The sequence below is a fragment of the Condylura cristata genome, unplaced genomic scaffold (assembly GCF_000260355.1).
Source record: "Condylura cristata isolate star-nosed mole 26May11 unplaced genomic scaffold, ConCri1.0 scaffold00028, whole genome shotgun sequence".
Taxonomy (NCBI): Eukaryota; Metazoa; Chordata; class Mammalia; order Eulipotyphla; family Talpidae; genus Condylura; species Condylura cristata.
Window position 1 is genome coordinate 26,047,828 of NW_004567129.1, and position 15,394 is coordinate 26,063,221.

The following is a 15,394-nucleotide window of genomic DNA, read 5'->3' on the forward strand; positions in this document are numbered from 1 at the left end:
CGAGCTTCCCAGATCTCCGGCTCCTCCGCTCGCTCTAAGCCCCTGCGTGAGGCCCCTGACATCAAGTCACTTTTTCCTCTGAGATCAGGAGCCTATTACTCACTCTTCCTCTTTGCCCTCCTCGAGCTGCTGGCTCTGGGGACCGCGGCAGAGAGGGGAGCACCCCCAGAGCCCTGGGTGCGCTGGCCCACCTGGGACCTGGTGGCCCACCTGGGACCTGGTGGCCGCATCGGGCAGCTGCGGGAAGAGCTGGGCACAGCAGGGAAGCGCCCGCGCGCCCTGTGGGGTGTCTCTGCGCTGTGGCTGCTGCTGGAGCCCCAGTTTGGGTGATGCTTGTTTTCCTTAGGGACCCACAGAGAGAAAAGGGAGTGTGGGTGGGGGACCCCCTTTTCTGAAGCCCTCCTCTGTCTCGGCAGCTAGCTGTCAGCCCGGCAGGCAGTCTCTGAAGCCAGAGGCATCTGTGAGCTTGGGGAGGGGGCTGCGGGTCGGGTCGTCCTGGGCTGCTGGCTTGGCTGACCCCAGTTCCTGCTTCCCCCCTAGATGTCGCCTGCTGGTCGATTGTGTCTCCTCACCCTTGTTGGCCTGGTTCTCCCCACCAGAGGTAAGGCCGCTGGGGGGCCCCCAGCCCTCCTCTGCACTGTGGGTGGGCACCTGGCAGGTCTGGCTGCTCCTGGGAGCTGGCCCCAGGAAGTGAGCGTCCCCAAGAAGCGCGGGGTCACACCCTCTCTGGACCCTCAGCCCTGGGGTCCGCTTCCAGCCAGTCTGGCCAGAGCCTGTCCTGCTGAGTAGCCCTCCACTTCACCTCCAAAAGAGCTCGAGGAGTTTGATTTGGCGGGGAGACAGGTGTTGGTTTTCCACCCGGCAGCCAGGAACCCTGGGTCTCCAGCAAAGCCCTGCCTGAGCCTGGATGGCTGAGTGATAGCAAAGTTTGCAAAGAGGACGGAAAGGGCCTGTCGGAATGCCCCTGTTGAGATGCCCCCTCCTGTCCTGGCAGGGTCTTCCGAGGGCATTTGCAGGTGCTTTTGACCAGCTTGGTGCTGGGCACATTCATTTGTTTCGGCTTCAGTTCTGGCATGTATGTTGTTGCGCCCATTTTACAGATGGGGAAACTGAGGCTCTGGGAATGGAATTAGCCTGTGCCAGAGTTCTTGAGCAGAGGGGCCAGGACTCCAAGCGTCCTGGAATCTGTAGCCTCCCCTGTGGCTGCCCTCATTTCTCTTTCGTAAAATGGTTCTCGGGGAGTCCTTGAGTCATCCAGCTACTATGCACCAGCCCCTGTTCTAGGCACTAGGGACACAGCAATGAAAAAGACAGGAGTTCACATTCTCCTTTGGGAGACAGACATTCAACAATCCGCCAGAAACTTCTAGGCTGTGCTGGAAGGTGAGACGTACAGTGAGAAAACAAGAAGGGCAGAGGAATGAGGGTGGTTTAAATAGGGTGGGGAGGAAAAGCCTCTGTGGGCAGGCATTTGAGGGGTGAGGGGGTGAGTGCTGAGCCATAGTGCAGAGAAGTCAGCTGGCCCCATGACTGGCGTGGGGTCCACAAGGCAGAGTGGGAAGGGGAGAAGTCAGACAGGTGACAGGACTGGCCAGAGGAGGGACTCGGACTGGGTGAGGACTTGGGCTTTTCTAGGGTCAAGGTGGAGCCAGAGCAGACTCTTGGGGCTCTGTGTGGCTGTGGGCTGGGAACAGGCCGTGGGCGCTGGGAGGTCGGGGAGGAGGCTGGTGATGCCCAGGTGGGCAGGGCTGGACACCGGATGAGGGTGGGGGCAGTGGATGGGTTTAGTGCAGACAACATAAAAGTAGTGGGGAGACTATCCCTCCTCCATCCCCTTTCACTCCCTGTACAGCCCTGAGACATGGATCCAGTTATTAAACCCACTTTGCTTCTAAGACAACTGAATGAAGCTCTGTGGGGGGCCCCAGGTCACACAGGCAGGAAGCTGTTGGAAGAAAAATTGAAATCAGGGTCCTGGTTGACTCATAAGGTGCCTCTCCCATCCCAGAGAGGGGTTGCAGGAGGGTGCAAGGTGGCAGCCTTTTTCAAAGACTTTAGGCATCAGGGTTGCTGCTGCCTGAGAAGATGAATCCAAGAGCTGTCTGTTTCAGCAACAGACAGGGCCTCCCAGGTTACCCCCAAGTTTTCAGAAGGGAGCGAAGGTGGAGGCGAGAAGAGGGATCAGAGGGTCCTCCACGACTTCTCATCCTTAATTTCCCAGGACAGAAGTTGGAGAACACATCCATTTCTCCGGAACACACACCTGCTACAGACATTTATGCCACGACTGAAATCCAGGGTAAGGAAATAGGGACAGGTCTGTTAAAATCCTGTCATTGCAAATAACAGCTACAAAAATCTCAAGTTTGGACTAAATGGGAATTTTTGCATTTGTGAGACTGAAGACTAGGAGTAGACCTTCAGGTATGGCTGGATCTAGGTGCCCAGCTGAGACTATCATGATGGAGTCTATTGGTTCTATGTTGTTCGGTGTTGGCTTTATGCTCACGTAGGTTCTCTTCTTATTGGGCCAAGGAACTCAAGAAAGAGAATGTCTCCTTTCACCATCCAACAAATGTCTAGAACTATTGACAGTGACCGGGCTCAGGTCAAGTGTCTACCTGTGACTTGGTCATGGAGGCCACCAGCACTGAAAGCTAACTGACCTTCAGAACTGGGACTCATGTCTATGTCTAACAGAGCTGGCACCACTGAATGAAGTAGTCCAAGAATCAGGGAAAGGCAGTTTCCCAAAGGGAGCGCTGAGGGTTCTTACCCGAGGAATGGGCATCTGTGGGAGGAGAGATAGTGGCATTTGGCTGGGTGGTAAACAACCAGGTTAATTAAGTCATTTCCATTACTTCAAAATTGACTTCCTATGGAAACATCCCCATGACTTTCACATCTTTCTTATTCTCCCCTGTTCCGGGCTTCAGAAAAAGACAACCTGGAAATGGAGCCCACCCTTCTCATTGCTGGTGAGTAGGGAGGGTGGAGATGGCACAAATCTGACACTGTTCCCCCGCTTCTGACACTTTGGGTCCTCATTCCCTATTTTACCCCGCACCCCCAGTTCTGAATCTCTGGTTTACTTTGTAGTGGGGCAGTCAGCCGATGCCATTAATTTCTTTAAAAAAAAAAATCCTTTGAAATTGTGAAGCCTAACACACAATATAGCAAAGTACATAAGTTATCAATGCACAATTTAACAAACTGCATCAAACCCCTGTGTAACCCCCACCAATAACAGGGAATAGAGCTTTGCAATCACCCTAGAAACTCCCTGTGTGCCACCACCCCCTTCGTTTCTCTTCTTGATTTCTTTATCTTTTTCCTTTTTTGAATTTTGCGATCATTTTGAACTTTCACTTGGGTGTAACACAATTTGAAAAATGCTCTCATTTGTAGGTGAGACTGATCCCTTATCTGTTCCTCACCCTGGCTCTCTGTCTCTGAGTGGCCCCTAGTGTCATAGGATTGGGGTAGTTCCCCAGTGATACTGTACCATGTGGGTAGCAACTCTAGAAAATGGACTGACTGAGAATGTACGTTTGTGTGAGCTTAAGGATATCATATGGTTGTTTCTCTGCAACTTGCTTCCCCGCTCCCATGCAATAGTATTGGGAGCTCTTCCCATGTTCCTTTGTGCATGTTGAGCTTGGCCCTTTTCACCACTGCATAATATTCCACAGGGCCCTGTGCCCAGTGAATGAAGCCATGCACACCTCCATGAGCATCTTGGTAGTTTCTTCGGTTATATGCATGCCCTACAGTGAGTGGCCTAGACCCTTCCTCCTCAGGCAACCCCTCACAGTGTGTCTTAAGTATGGGTCATGGTTCTACATACTTTACCCATATTTGCCCTTTCAATCCTCACACAAACTCTCTGAGATAGAAATGGCCTCCATTCCCCTTTATACATAAGGGTCAGGAACTTAGGGTAACTCTCCCCAGATGTTACAGCAAGTGGGAGGGTCGTGCCTGGCATTAGGGTCCACAACCCTTTGGGTCAAAAGACACCAACACTACATTTTGTTCTAAAAGCCACTTGGGTTAGGGGCTATGCACCTCATAGCAGCAAGAGTCCCTGTCATGACCCACAGTGACACTTGGCATATGAATGTCTTTGTCTTGGCCGGGGGAGAAGGCCCCTTGTCCATCAGGGTTATCTGTCTCTGAGCTACTGTTTCTCACCTTCCCTTCTTGCCCTTCCACCCTGAGAAGCATCAACACCGAACCAGAGGGAGACCCAGACCCAGCACCCGAGTGGAACAAGTGTGCTTCAGACATCAACTCCCAGCGTGGACAAGAGCCCAGCGGCAGGTAGAGCCTGACCCTGAGAACTGTGACACAGGAGTTTTGTTTGAGTCTTTGTCTAGGTCAGCATTTCCCCAAGGACGTTTCTCAAGGCATCTGTTTGGGGAACTTATTACATCTTCAGGAAAAAAAAAAAGGTTTCAGTTTGTGGTCAGACATATTTGGGAAACTCTGAGTTAAAGTTAACGTTTCTCTGTGGCAGGACTTCTGCCTCCTCCTCTCTCTGCAGCTGGTATCTCTAAGGGCGCACCCAGTACAAAGTGCATCCCAGCCTGACCACGCAGGACCCTGTGGCTTAGACCCCTGGGGCTAGACACGGGCTGTGGGTGTTTCCTTGGTTGTAACTCGTGTAGGAACTTCCCAGTTGCAGAACACAGAAAACCCCACTTGAAAAAAAGTATTGAATATAAACAATCTAAATTCCAAAGGTATGGACTTCAGGCACGGCTATATCAAGGAGCTCCAGCACCTCCATGACAAATTTGCTCCCTCTCATAGCTCTACTGTCTTCATCTGCAAGTGACATTTGTCCTCTTAGTGGCAAAGATGGTCCCACAGTTGGAAGGTTATTCCACGCCTTCCGTAGAAAGATGACATCTCTTCTTCATTACTTAGCACCCAAGCGCTAGAATTGACTCTCCATCGGCCCTGTTGGGGTCACAGGCCCATGTCTGCCCAGTGAGCCAAGAAAGTGGACTGCTCTGATTGGCCAGACCTGATTCCTGTCCCCTCAGCTGGGGCTGCAGGATGGGGCGAGCCCTGCTGGAACCGCACAGCCCCAGAGTCAGGGAAGAGGTGGCGCCCCTCAAGACAAGCTAGTTAGGGAGAGGGGGCTGGGCCCTGTGAAAACAACAGGTGGTCTCTACCACTTGTGTGCTGATCCATTTTGGAGGGGCAGCGCCTCCCCCCTGGGAACATACTTCAGCGTGGACCACTCATGCCACTGAGGCACATGTGCAACAGTGCAACGTGGGCACCGGCTGCCACGCCAGCCCCTTGCAGGTTCTCAAGACCCTCGCACTCTCCCACTGTGGCAGCCAAGCATCGCATCCTACCCTGACCGTTCAGCAATTATACAACCAATGACAGGGAAGTGTTGCAAGAAGGAGGTTTCCTCTTTTACCCAAAAGTGCCCGAGGAGGGAAGCAGCCACAATTTCCAACTGAGAAAACATCCTCAGGTCTCCCACGTCACTTCCCCGAGGGCTCGTTGACCTCAGTCACCGTTACTCCATGTACCTGGTGGCTGAGACTCACCAGCGGAGGGAGATGGAGCCGAGTGGTAAAAACACGGGGCGCCCCAGGGTGACCGGACCGGGGTGCCTCTCTCCCTCTCCACCCGCCGGCGGTAGCTGGCATCTGTCATCTGCCAGCTCAGAGCCTCCAAGCCCCCAGGTTGCACTCCAAGCCCCTGCTTGGCATCGCAAGGGCGAGACTGAGTGCCATGCTCCCCCTTGTGGCTGGGTCACAACAGGAGAACAACAGGAGAGCCAGATGGGCCCGGGCAGCAGGGAGCCGGCCTGGGCCAGTAGACTGCACAGCTGGGCTGACCGGATCCCTAACCGCCTGCCCCTGCCATGTGTCCAAGCTTCTGGTACGCACACTCCCTGTGCTGGGGACTGTCCTTACCCATTTACAGGGAAGGGGACTGCGGCTCGGAGAGGTTGCTCAGCTGGCCCTACACCGCACAGCCCGAAACAGCAGAACCAGCTCCGGGACACATGAGCGCCACACACCACCCAGCCACCCACCTCCCACATTCCCTGGGGTCTCTGCATCTGTCCCTGTTGCTAATCTTGCTTACACCTTCCCCAACAGCCCGGAATCCTTGGCTGTCTGTTCATATTTAGGGGTGAGGCGCTGAGAGAGATCTGGGGGTGGGGGGCGGTCAGGCTCTTCTGACCCTGCTTCTCTTGCTGTTTTCCCCTTGGGGTATCAGGCAGGGGGAACCACTTGGTGGGGACAGTGCTCTGTGTCAGAGGGGTAGGCCTTGGGGACACTGATTTTTTTTTTAAAAAAGAGGAACTAGAGTTTTTAGGCTGGAAACAGAAGCAAAGTTCAAAATGTTTTAGCACAAAAATCTCCAGACTGCCCCTGGGCCAGCGTCCTGGAGGCCCCCTGCCAGGTTATAACCTTTCCTCCCTGGGAGAGGGGGTGGGTCAGGGAGCAGCGGGATCATCCCTCAGTGCTTACGGGGCTCGGCGTGGGAGCACCTTGGCGGGGCTCTGAGTGTGTGGGAAGAGGGGCTTCGGCCTGATGCACTGAGAACGCCCCTTGTTTCTGCCCTCACTGCTCGCACCCCATCGTCTGTTGGCCACTCTTTCTACAGATCCCGCTAAAGTCACCACACCCAGTGAGAGGCCAGCCCCGGCCGACCGCGTCAGCCAGAACCCTGCCGGTCAGTAACCCCCTTCCCGGACGGAGACCGGCCTCCCCGCACCCCGCGAGCCTGGCTCTCACAGTGCTGCGCAGGACTCAGTGAACAGGGTTGGGCGAGCCCAGCAGGTCACGCCGGGCAGAGGGTGGGCACAGGTGGACATGCGGTCAACGTCTGATAGACGAGCCACCCCAGAACTCCACGGCTTGAGAGGGCAATTTGGTTAGTGCTCAAGTCTGCAATTTGGAGCCTGGGGCTGTTCACCTGGTCTCGGTCATCTGAGCTCTGGGGTCAAGAGGGAGCTCAGCTTTTAGGGTGCCTTGATTTTGCCCTCATGGTCTTATTGTCCACTTCCTGCCTAGCCACCCCCAATAATAAATCTTTTAAAAAGTACTAATTGAGCACCTACTGTGTGCTGGACCCTGTTTTCACTTCCAGGGGTACAGCAGTGTACAAGACAGACAAAACTCTTCCCTCATGAAACAGACATAGAGACACCTAACAAACATCACAGTAACAATGTTATCAAGTGGTTTTAAGTTGCTCTCAAGTAAAACAAACCCAGATAGGGTGAGAGAGTGCTTGGAAGTGTTTTCTATAAAGGGCAGGGCAGACCCAACTGAGAAGAGACTGAGGGGATCATGTGGATGTCTGGGGCAGGGTATCCCAGGCAGAGGGAGCAGTCAGTGCAAAGGCCCTGTGGTCAGGAGTCTGGCACGTTCACCAGCAGGGCAGCCAGTGGGGCTGGAGTCGGGGGGAGAGTGATAAGACAAGAGGGGCCGAATTGTGTGCCACTGAGGATTTGGGGTTTTGTTCTAAGTTCACTGAGGCTGAGACCCTGTGCCCCTTCTCCCTGACTCCACCATTCACTAATTTATTCCACAAACTTTTGCTGCACTCTGACTTGCTCCCCATCTGTTCCCTCCAGATTCAAATGAAGATGATCCTTTCTACTATGGTAAGTCACCCGGGGGGATGACTGGGGGGCAAGCAGGCAGAAGGGGGAAAGGCCCCCTCTCATGTACCCCTCCATTTTTCTCTCTGCAGATGTGTACACTCTCCGGAAAAGGGGGCTGTTAATCGCAGCAGTGCTGTTCATCACAGGCATTGTCATCTTCACCAGTGAGAGGGGGGTGGGGGGGTGGCTTGGGGGAGGGAGGGAGGGAGACTTCACCCCTGAAGTCTCCTGGGTGAGGCTGTCTTAAATGAGGCACAGCTGTTGGCTCAATAGCCACACGAAGCACCCCAGAAATCAGTGACTTCAATGGGAACCTTTATTTAGTTCTCAACCCAGCAATTTGGAAATGTAGGCTCAGCTCTGCTGGGTGGTTCTTCTGGTGGCTGCTGGATGTATTCACACATCTAAGGTCAACTTCAGGTCAGCAGGAAGGGCTGCTTCTAGGGGTACCTGGGGGTCTTCGCCTGGTGTCTCACCCTCCAGGAACTTAGCCTGAGGTCTAAAGGAATGAGTAAAAACACACAGGCCCTGAACTGGCCATGCATTTTCCGCCACAGCAAATGGATAAAGCAAGTTGCGAGACCCCTTCATTCCAGAGGTCAGGAAATAAACTCCACGCCTTAAAGGCCAGAGAGGCGAAGTTACATTGAGAGACACGGACACTAACAGTGAGGGACAGTCAACACGCTGGGGCCGGGGTGGGGGGGCTGTTCACCGAGGTGTGAGACATGAAGGAGACCAGGAGGGAGCTGACCATGAGGGTGGAAGCCTCACCCTCACTCACTCAGCTGAGCAAGAAGAGTGAAGGGGACAGGGCAGAGCTTAATTACTGTGTGAATCTTCCCTGGGCTTAGGTGTTGGGAGCCCTTCTTCCTCTGGTCTGAGTGGTGACAAAGGTTGATTAGAGTGCTTAATAGTGGCATGTGAGGTAGGGGAAAACACAGCACCCCAGGGCCAACAGCAGTGGGGAGTGTGATCATCCCAGCCTGAAGGGGCGATGAGTGTTGTGTCAGGCTAGTGGGGGATGGGGGGTGGGGTGCAGCTGCAGAGGCTCCCTGGCAGGAACTGCCTCCTAGGAGATCACCCCAGCTTGGCTCCCTGTAGCCCAAAGGAGGGAGCGGGGTGGAGAGGAGGAGCAGCCCAGCCAGGCTGAGGGGACTGGGATGTTGTTCTTTGGTTAGCCTCCCAGGGCCCAGCCTAGCTCTGAGAGGGGCAGAGGGAGGTGACCAAGCAGAGAAATGCATTTTTTGGTCATTTTCTCAATGTTGTAGGCTATACAAAACATAAGTTTGCCGGCACTGGTAAAACTGCGTAACTGCCGTAATAGGTGTCACTATTTTTGTCCACCGTGCAAATGGGCACAGCTATGTCTTCTTCGCCTTGGGGTGGGCAGGCGGATAGTCATAATAATCCATAATCAGTAACCACAGTGATGCAGACTGCTGACGGCCTGACGCGCTGAATCCAGAGGGCAAGCGTGGCCACCTCAGTCACTCAGCGTGTTGGCCCCTCCTGACTCTGTCAGGCCCATTCTCTGCTCTGTGGGAAAAGCAGAGTTTGGGGCTCGGAAACAGAAGGGTTTCCCACCGTCAAGCACATGAAAATGAAGGACGGGTCGCAGGATGCGGGAGGAACAAACATTGGTGCCAAGCTGTGTTGGGGGCACAAGCCTTGCCCTGTGGCATCCGGGGCAGACCTGGGAGCCCAGCTCCTGACAGACGTGCCTTCCTTCCACACAGGCGGCAAATGTAGGCGGTTGCCCCAGTTATGCCGGAGCATTTGCAGGTGAGTGCACCAGAAGTGGGGCCAGCGATCTCACAGGCAACCTGAGGCCCAGCCCAGGCTGGCTCATGCGCCCAGCTCCTCCCTCCTCTGGCAGAGACTACACAGTGGTCAGTGAAGCTCAGTCCCAGCCGGCAAGGGAAGACATGGATGGAGTCTGAGCTGGGCCAAAGGCCCAGCCGCAGCAAGTTGCCTGTTGTGTTTGTTAATAGAGTAAAGCCTATGTGTTCTTCCCCACCCGCGGTCTCTGGTCATTCCTCACCGGAAGTGGAAGGGAGCAGCAGGGGCTGAGGGAGGCCCACTGAGGAGCCAGTCAGGGGCTCACGGACCCCCAAGCCCAGGAAGGGCAGAGAGTGAACAAAAGCCCTGGGGGCGAGTGGAAGGATTAGGGGTTTGGGGGGGCGAGGCGTTAGAGAGAGTCAGGGTTGGGTTCTGCCCTGCCCTGGTTGATGTGCACAGTCAGGCCTTCCAGGTCTGAGGGTCCCAGGGACCCAGAACACGGCTGGGAAGGGGAGCAGGCTCTGGTAGGTATGTCCTGAAGGTTTTGGGGCCCCACCAGATGAGGCCAGAGGTGGCCTCCAAAGTGTAGGGCTGTGGCGTGGCAGGGGGAGGAGATGTCTGCCCCAGTTTAAGGGTCATATGCCAAAGTAAAGAGAAGAGGTGCTCACAGGTGGTTGCATAATCGTATTCACAGACGTCAGGTCTCACGGCCCCTCTGAGGGCTACAATCAGCTCAACAGACTGTGAGTTACTTAAAAAATAAAAGAAATACTAAAAAGAAAATATCAGCATGTACCCCAACCCTGTCCCCAAGGTTTGTGACAATCCCTCCCCCGCCATGACTCATGCTTTTTAGAGATCAACTCCCTTTTTAACTTAAATATATTTATTTTAAAAAACACAACCATCTGTGGCAAACCAGTACTGCTTCTGACCCATAGAGACGGCCTTGAAGATCAACGCAATGAAGGCAAACAAAGAAAAAGAGAAATTGCGTTCTGGTAGATACCGGGTTGCTGGCCAAGGGCTCTGAGCCGGAGGCCAGAGTCCACTCTGTGGAGCCCTCCAAGTGACCCTACTTTCCAGAGACCACAGAGCCTGGGAGGTCCCATGCCACATTCACTTCTGCCAGCTGAAAGTTTGAGGGTCCCCACCTCCCCTGGTTTTGGCAATCATCAGGAGAACTCCAGGACTCACGGACAGTTGGGACCCTCATGGCTGTGGTTTAGTACGTGAAAGACACCAGATTAGAACTGGCCGAGGATGAGGACATCCAGGGCAGGGTCCAGGAAGCTCGAAGCTTCCAGTTGTCCTTTCCCAGGGGAGTCCCAGACAGCACCAGCTTCTGGCAATGGTGACAGTGTGTGACCATCCATGGGAGACTCCCAAAATTGATCCCACTATGACTGTGTCCTCTGGAGTCTGAGCCCCAAGTCTGAGCCACCCCTGTCAGCCACACTATTAGAAACCACCTGTGGCCCACGTCCCCAGGGAAGCACATGTGTGAGGCAGGACCCACCACCGGCTTAGCGGTTAACCCCCAGGAGCTGAGGGTAAGGTGAACTCTTCCCGACACTGACGCACTCACCCGCTTGTCATTGCGGGGGATTAAAAACATCCAGAAAGTGATTTTCTCTCGTGTGTGAGCCCATGTGAGTTTGTGGTCCCTGGCACCAGCGCACACGCCGTCCTAGAGTCCAGCTCTGACTGAGGCATTGACAGCATGGGTTCCCGACAGCCTCTGGGCAGAACAGGGCGGTGCTGGCCACCACGTGGACCCCGAAGGGCTGGCACGGAGCATCCATGCCCCCCCCTCCAGCTTCCCCCACCCCAGCTTCCCAGGGGGTAGAGATGCCTTAGCTAGTCCTATGACCCCCAACCTCTGGTCTGGGGTTCTGGGCATGAATTTTACTCGATGAGATTTGGACGTCCAGAAGGGGCCATCTTTCTAGCTTATTTACCTGCTTTCTGCAGGTCAGTCTAGCATGAAGATGATGAGCTTTTGGTCACATTATTCTGGCCCTTAGTCACTAGCCTGTGGCATTAACAGGGAACTTTGCCAAAAGAAAAAAAAAAAAAAGGATATCTAGACCAATAATCCCACGAAAAGATAGATGCTCATCTCATTCATCATCAAAACAAGGCAGATGGAAAGCAGGATGAGACGCCCACAGAATGGTGAAAGTTAAAACCAATATTTTTTAAATGGAAAAAATTTGAAATAAAAAAAAACCAATATTTTTATTGTCAGTAACACCAAGAGTGACAATACCAAGTACTGAGAGGGATGTGGAACACATAGAATTTTCATAAGTTTCTGGTGAGGATGTAAATTGGTACCATCACTTTAGAAAACTATCAGTGTCCTTAAAAGATAAATGCGTGCTTAATATATGGCCCAGCCATTCAATTTTATGGATCTATTCAAGAGGAATGAAACCAGGTGTCCACAGAGAGGTGCCCAGGAGTATGCACAATGCCATCACCTGTGAGAGTGAAAAGTCAGAAACAACCTAGATGACCTTTGGCATAGGAGAGTGAATAGAGGTGATGGCATCTATGGAATACTACACAGCAATGAAAAGGCAGGGCTGTGGCCAAACACACCAACTCGGACACATCTCCAAAAACATTATGCTGAATGAAAGGAGCTGGCATAAACAAAACTGACTGATGATGACAGACTCCACCAGAACCATAGTTGCCTCTACAATTATCATGTTGTATAATTGTACTATAGGGAGGTCGACTGAGAAGGGACTTTCTTGTGGGGACTTTCCTGAAGGACTGACATTTTCTGTACCCCGATAGCAGGCAGGTGGCATGGATAAATACTGGTCAGAACAGACCCAGCAGTGCATTTTTAAGATTTGTGTATCCTGCTATTTGTAAGTTTATACCTCAACACAAAACGCACCAAACTTGAACACAAAAGGAGAGGGCTGGTTCAGTCATTGTAAAATAATTGAAAAAAAAAAAAAATGTCTGCTTCCAGCTCCTGGCAGAACTGGCTGCACTGGCTGCAGCTTTTGTTCCTGCAGCTTGCATTGCTACCTCACTCCTCACAGACCTCCTAAATCCCTTGCGACCTCATGGGTGGCAGGAGTGTGGTTTATTCCAAGGACACAGCACCTGGCAGCGTCCTGCATGGGGACTTGGCCAGAAAGGCTAAGCGATGACTGGGATTGGGAGCTGGGCACGTTCCAATCTCTTTCCTCCAGGAAAGGGAAAGGGCCAGAAATGGAGTTAATGATTCATCCTGCTGTGTACCACAGCTTCCACCAAGGGCTGGGGGCAGCGAGGTTCCCAGGTGCTTCACACCTGCAGGCACAGCCTCTCCCTCCCTTGGCATCTCCAGTATTACTCACTTGCAAATATGCTTCCCTAGTTCCCCAGCAGGTGATTAGATGCCGGGGAGGGAACCATGGGGACATGGTGGGACAGAAGTTGTGGGTACTCCAGTGACCTACTACTGGCAATTGGCATCTGAATCGGGGGAGGCGCAGCCTAAGGCTGACCCCTTAATGTGTCCATGTTTGTGGGAGGGAGGTTGGGGGGTGAAGGGGGAGGTTTGCATGAACCTGGTTAGCTCAGAATTGCATTGTAGGACACCCTGCTGGTGTCACAGAGAATTGCTTGGTGTGGGAAAAACCCCACCCACCTGGTGCCAGAGCTGAGCGTGGCAGTGCTGTGAGAGTGCTGGAGAGACACAGGAGGAGCCAGTCGGGGGCGCCTGCCGTCCTAGCCTAGAGTCCACTCCACAAGCCTTTCCACAGAGCTTGTGAGCCCCAAATTCCCTCTATCATTCCCAGTCCATTTTTGCTGGAAACTGGAATAGCCGATCGCAAAATCTCAGTGGCTGACAATGGTAAAGGTTTGTTCTCACGCCCACTGCAAGTCTGTGGTGAGTGAGCTAAGCAGAGACGCCCACAGCAGGCACACGTCTGGGCACCACCGACAGAAGGAAAAGAATACAGAGACGTGTGCTGGGAGGCGGCTCTGGCTGAAGGGGGCCCGTGGGGCTGGCTCGGGGCGCCCTTGCCTCTGCAGGCCCAGTGGGTGCGACCCTGGAGGCTGGGAGGGCCCTACCGCTGGTAACCCTGTTGCAGATCTGACGCAGTGAGGCACCTGCTGCCGAGTGCCCCGAGTGAGAGTGAGCATCATTTGACAAGACAAGGCATGTCTTGGGGGTACCGTAAGGGCACCCGCAGATCCTGGGTGAAAACAACCAGTGCCTTCCATTTACTAAGGAGATCACAACCCAGGGTGGAGCCATCTGTAAGGTGTCACCAGGCCGGCACCGACCGAGGGGCTGAAGGAAGGCTTGTGTTATGCCCCTCTATATTCCCAGCGAGGGGTACAGGTTTCTTACTGTCCTGAGCTAACTTTGACTTTAGAACCAAGTAGGTTGCGGGGCCCTTGCTGGTGGCGCAGCGGGTAAAGCACAGCACCGCAAGTCACTTCAGTGTGAGTTCCATCCCCGCCCCGGAAGTGACCCACAGACCTCTCCTGACCCGCCCGCTGCTCCCCTCAGCAGTGTACTTCGTCGATCTGCCTGTTCTGCTCCCACTCTGTGTCTGGTGAAGCCTCTCACCGCCCCTGCACCTCTGGCCTGCACCCCAGTTCTGTATGCATAAGTAAATCTTTTTAAAAATCCATTAAAAAACAAAAACAGTCAATAGGCTCCAACTATAAGCCTAAATAACTCCCAACCGTGCAAACGATACCTTGCTGATACCAGGCCATCTCATGCCTGCCAGTCCACAGCCTGTGATGGGAGCAGAGGGGAAAGGGGTGGTGGGCAAGCAGAGCCCTCAAACGGATGGGGCAATCCAAGACTAGTGTCAGTACCAGCCCCAGCCCCGGGAACAACTCCTGCCAGGAGGCTTGCCATTGCTCTGTGCTTTAAGGTGACCAAAGCAAAGTGAGGCCCTTGGGCTGGTCAACCTGAGGCGTCCAGTCCTTTCACAGTTGCCAATTCAGACAGCACAAGGAGCTATTGGGTCAAAAGGTGAGAGCCAAGGTGGAGGACAGGTCACCGTGGATTCTCACCTGTGCCCACCACTGCAAGACCACTGGGGTTCAGGGAACAAAACAGCGGGGTGCATTTAACAAACGGAAACAAGGCGTTGCCAAGGCCGCAGGGCCCGGCTCACTCACCCCCAGATGGTGTCCGCAGCGTCCAGGAGTCCCAGACCAAAGGCCGCTCGTCCAAGATGGCGACTTCCCGCCAAGGAAGCCTGGAGAGGGCACAGCTGGAGGCAGCAGCAGCTGCGACCCACCTTGGGCAGCTGGGGGTGCTCACAGGCAGGGCCCCAAGGTGACGCTGGTGCCGCCCTAGCCACAGTCAGAAAGTCGGGGTGGACAGCACGCGCGCTGGACAGACAGCAACGGAGGCGGCAACCGTGGACAAGCAGAAACCCCTTGTTAGGGCTCCCAGAGGGGACCTGGGCACGTGCCAGCCTCTGTCCACACAGCTCGGGCGGCAGCAGCGTTGCCTTAGGGGTGGGAGCCCCTGGGAGCGGGCACTGTGAGTCGGCGCTGTTAAACTACATTTCCCAGAATCCCCCTCCCTGAACACGTGTGTAGGGGGAGCCACAGGGGACAATCCTGGGGGATGTTTGCTGCGTGGAGGTGGAAGCAGCAACCCTTCTGGGCTGTTGTCACTTCAGCGGACTCATCGCGTTGGTAGAAGGCGGCAGGTAGCCTCTCTGCGCCGGCCTCTGTTGCTGGTGTCTTAGCGCTGCTGGTGTGTGAGGAAACCTGTAGACAGACAAACAGACGCACACACACACAGACGGGATGGGAACCCCCTCCACGTTACCATTTTATTCTTGAGTGTCAGAATAGTTTTTATATCTAAGATCGAGTCTCTTATCTGCAATATAACATCTATCATGACTTGCACATATTTTCTCCCATTCTATGAGTTGCCGGGGTCTCCTTTGAAGCACTATATAT

At 54.0% G+C, this 15,394-nt stretch overlaps 1 protein-coding gene across 1 annotated transcript in view; it reads left to right on the forward strand.

The window, feature by feature from the left end:
- The window catches only part of FXYD5 (FXYD domain containing ion transport regulator 5), a 10,052-nt gene extending 382 nt beyond the window's left edge, over positions 1-9,670 (forward strand). Inside the window, exons 2-10 of the mRNA XM_012730482.1 lie at positions 541-601; positions 2,222-2,299; positions 2,937-2,978; positions 4,225-4,323; positions 6,646-6,714; positions 7,622-7,651; positions 7,741-7,815; positions 9,391-9,436; positions 9,531-9,670. Of these exons, the coding sequence (XP_012585936.1) occupies positions 541-601; positions 2,222-2,299; positions 2,937-2,978; positions 4,225-4,323; positions 6,646-6,714; positions 7,622-7,651; positions 7,741-7,815; positions 9,391-9,436; positions 9,531-9,594 (564 nt within the window). The 3' untranslated portion in view covers positions 9,595-9,670. The remainder of the gene's footprint in view (positions 1-540; positions 602-2,221; positions 2,300-2,936; positions 2,979-4,224; positions 4,324-6,645; positions 6,715-7,621; positions 7,652-7,740; positions 7,816-9,390; positions 9,437-9,530) is intronic.
- Positions 9,671-15,394: the final 5,724 nt, after the last annotated feature.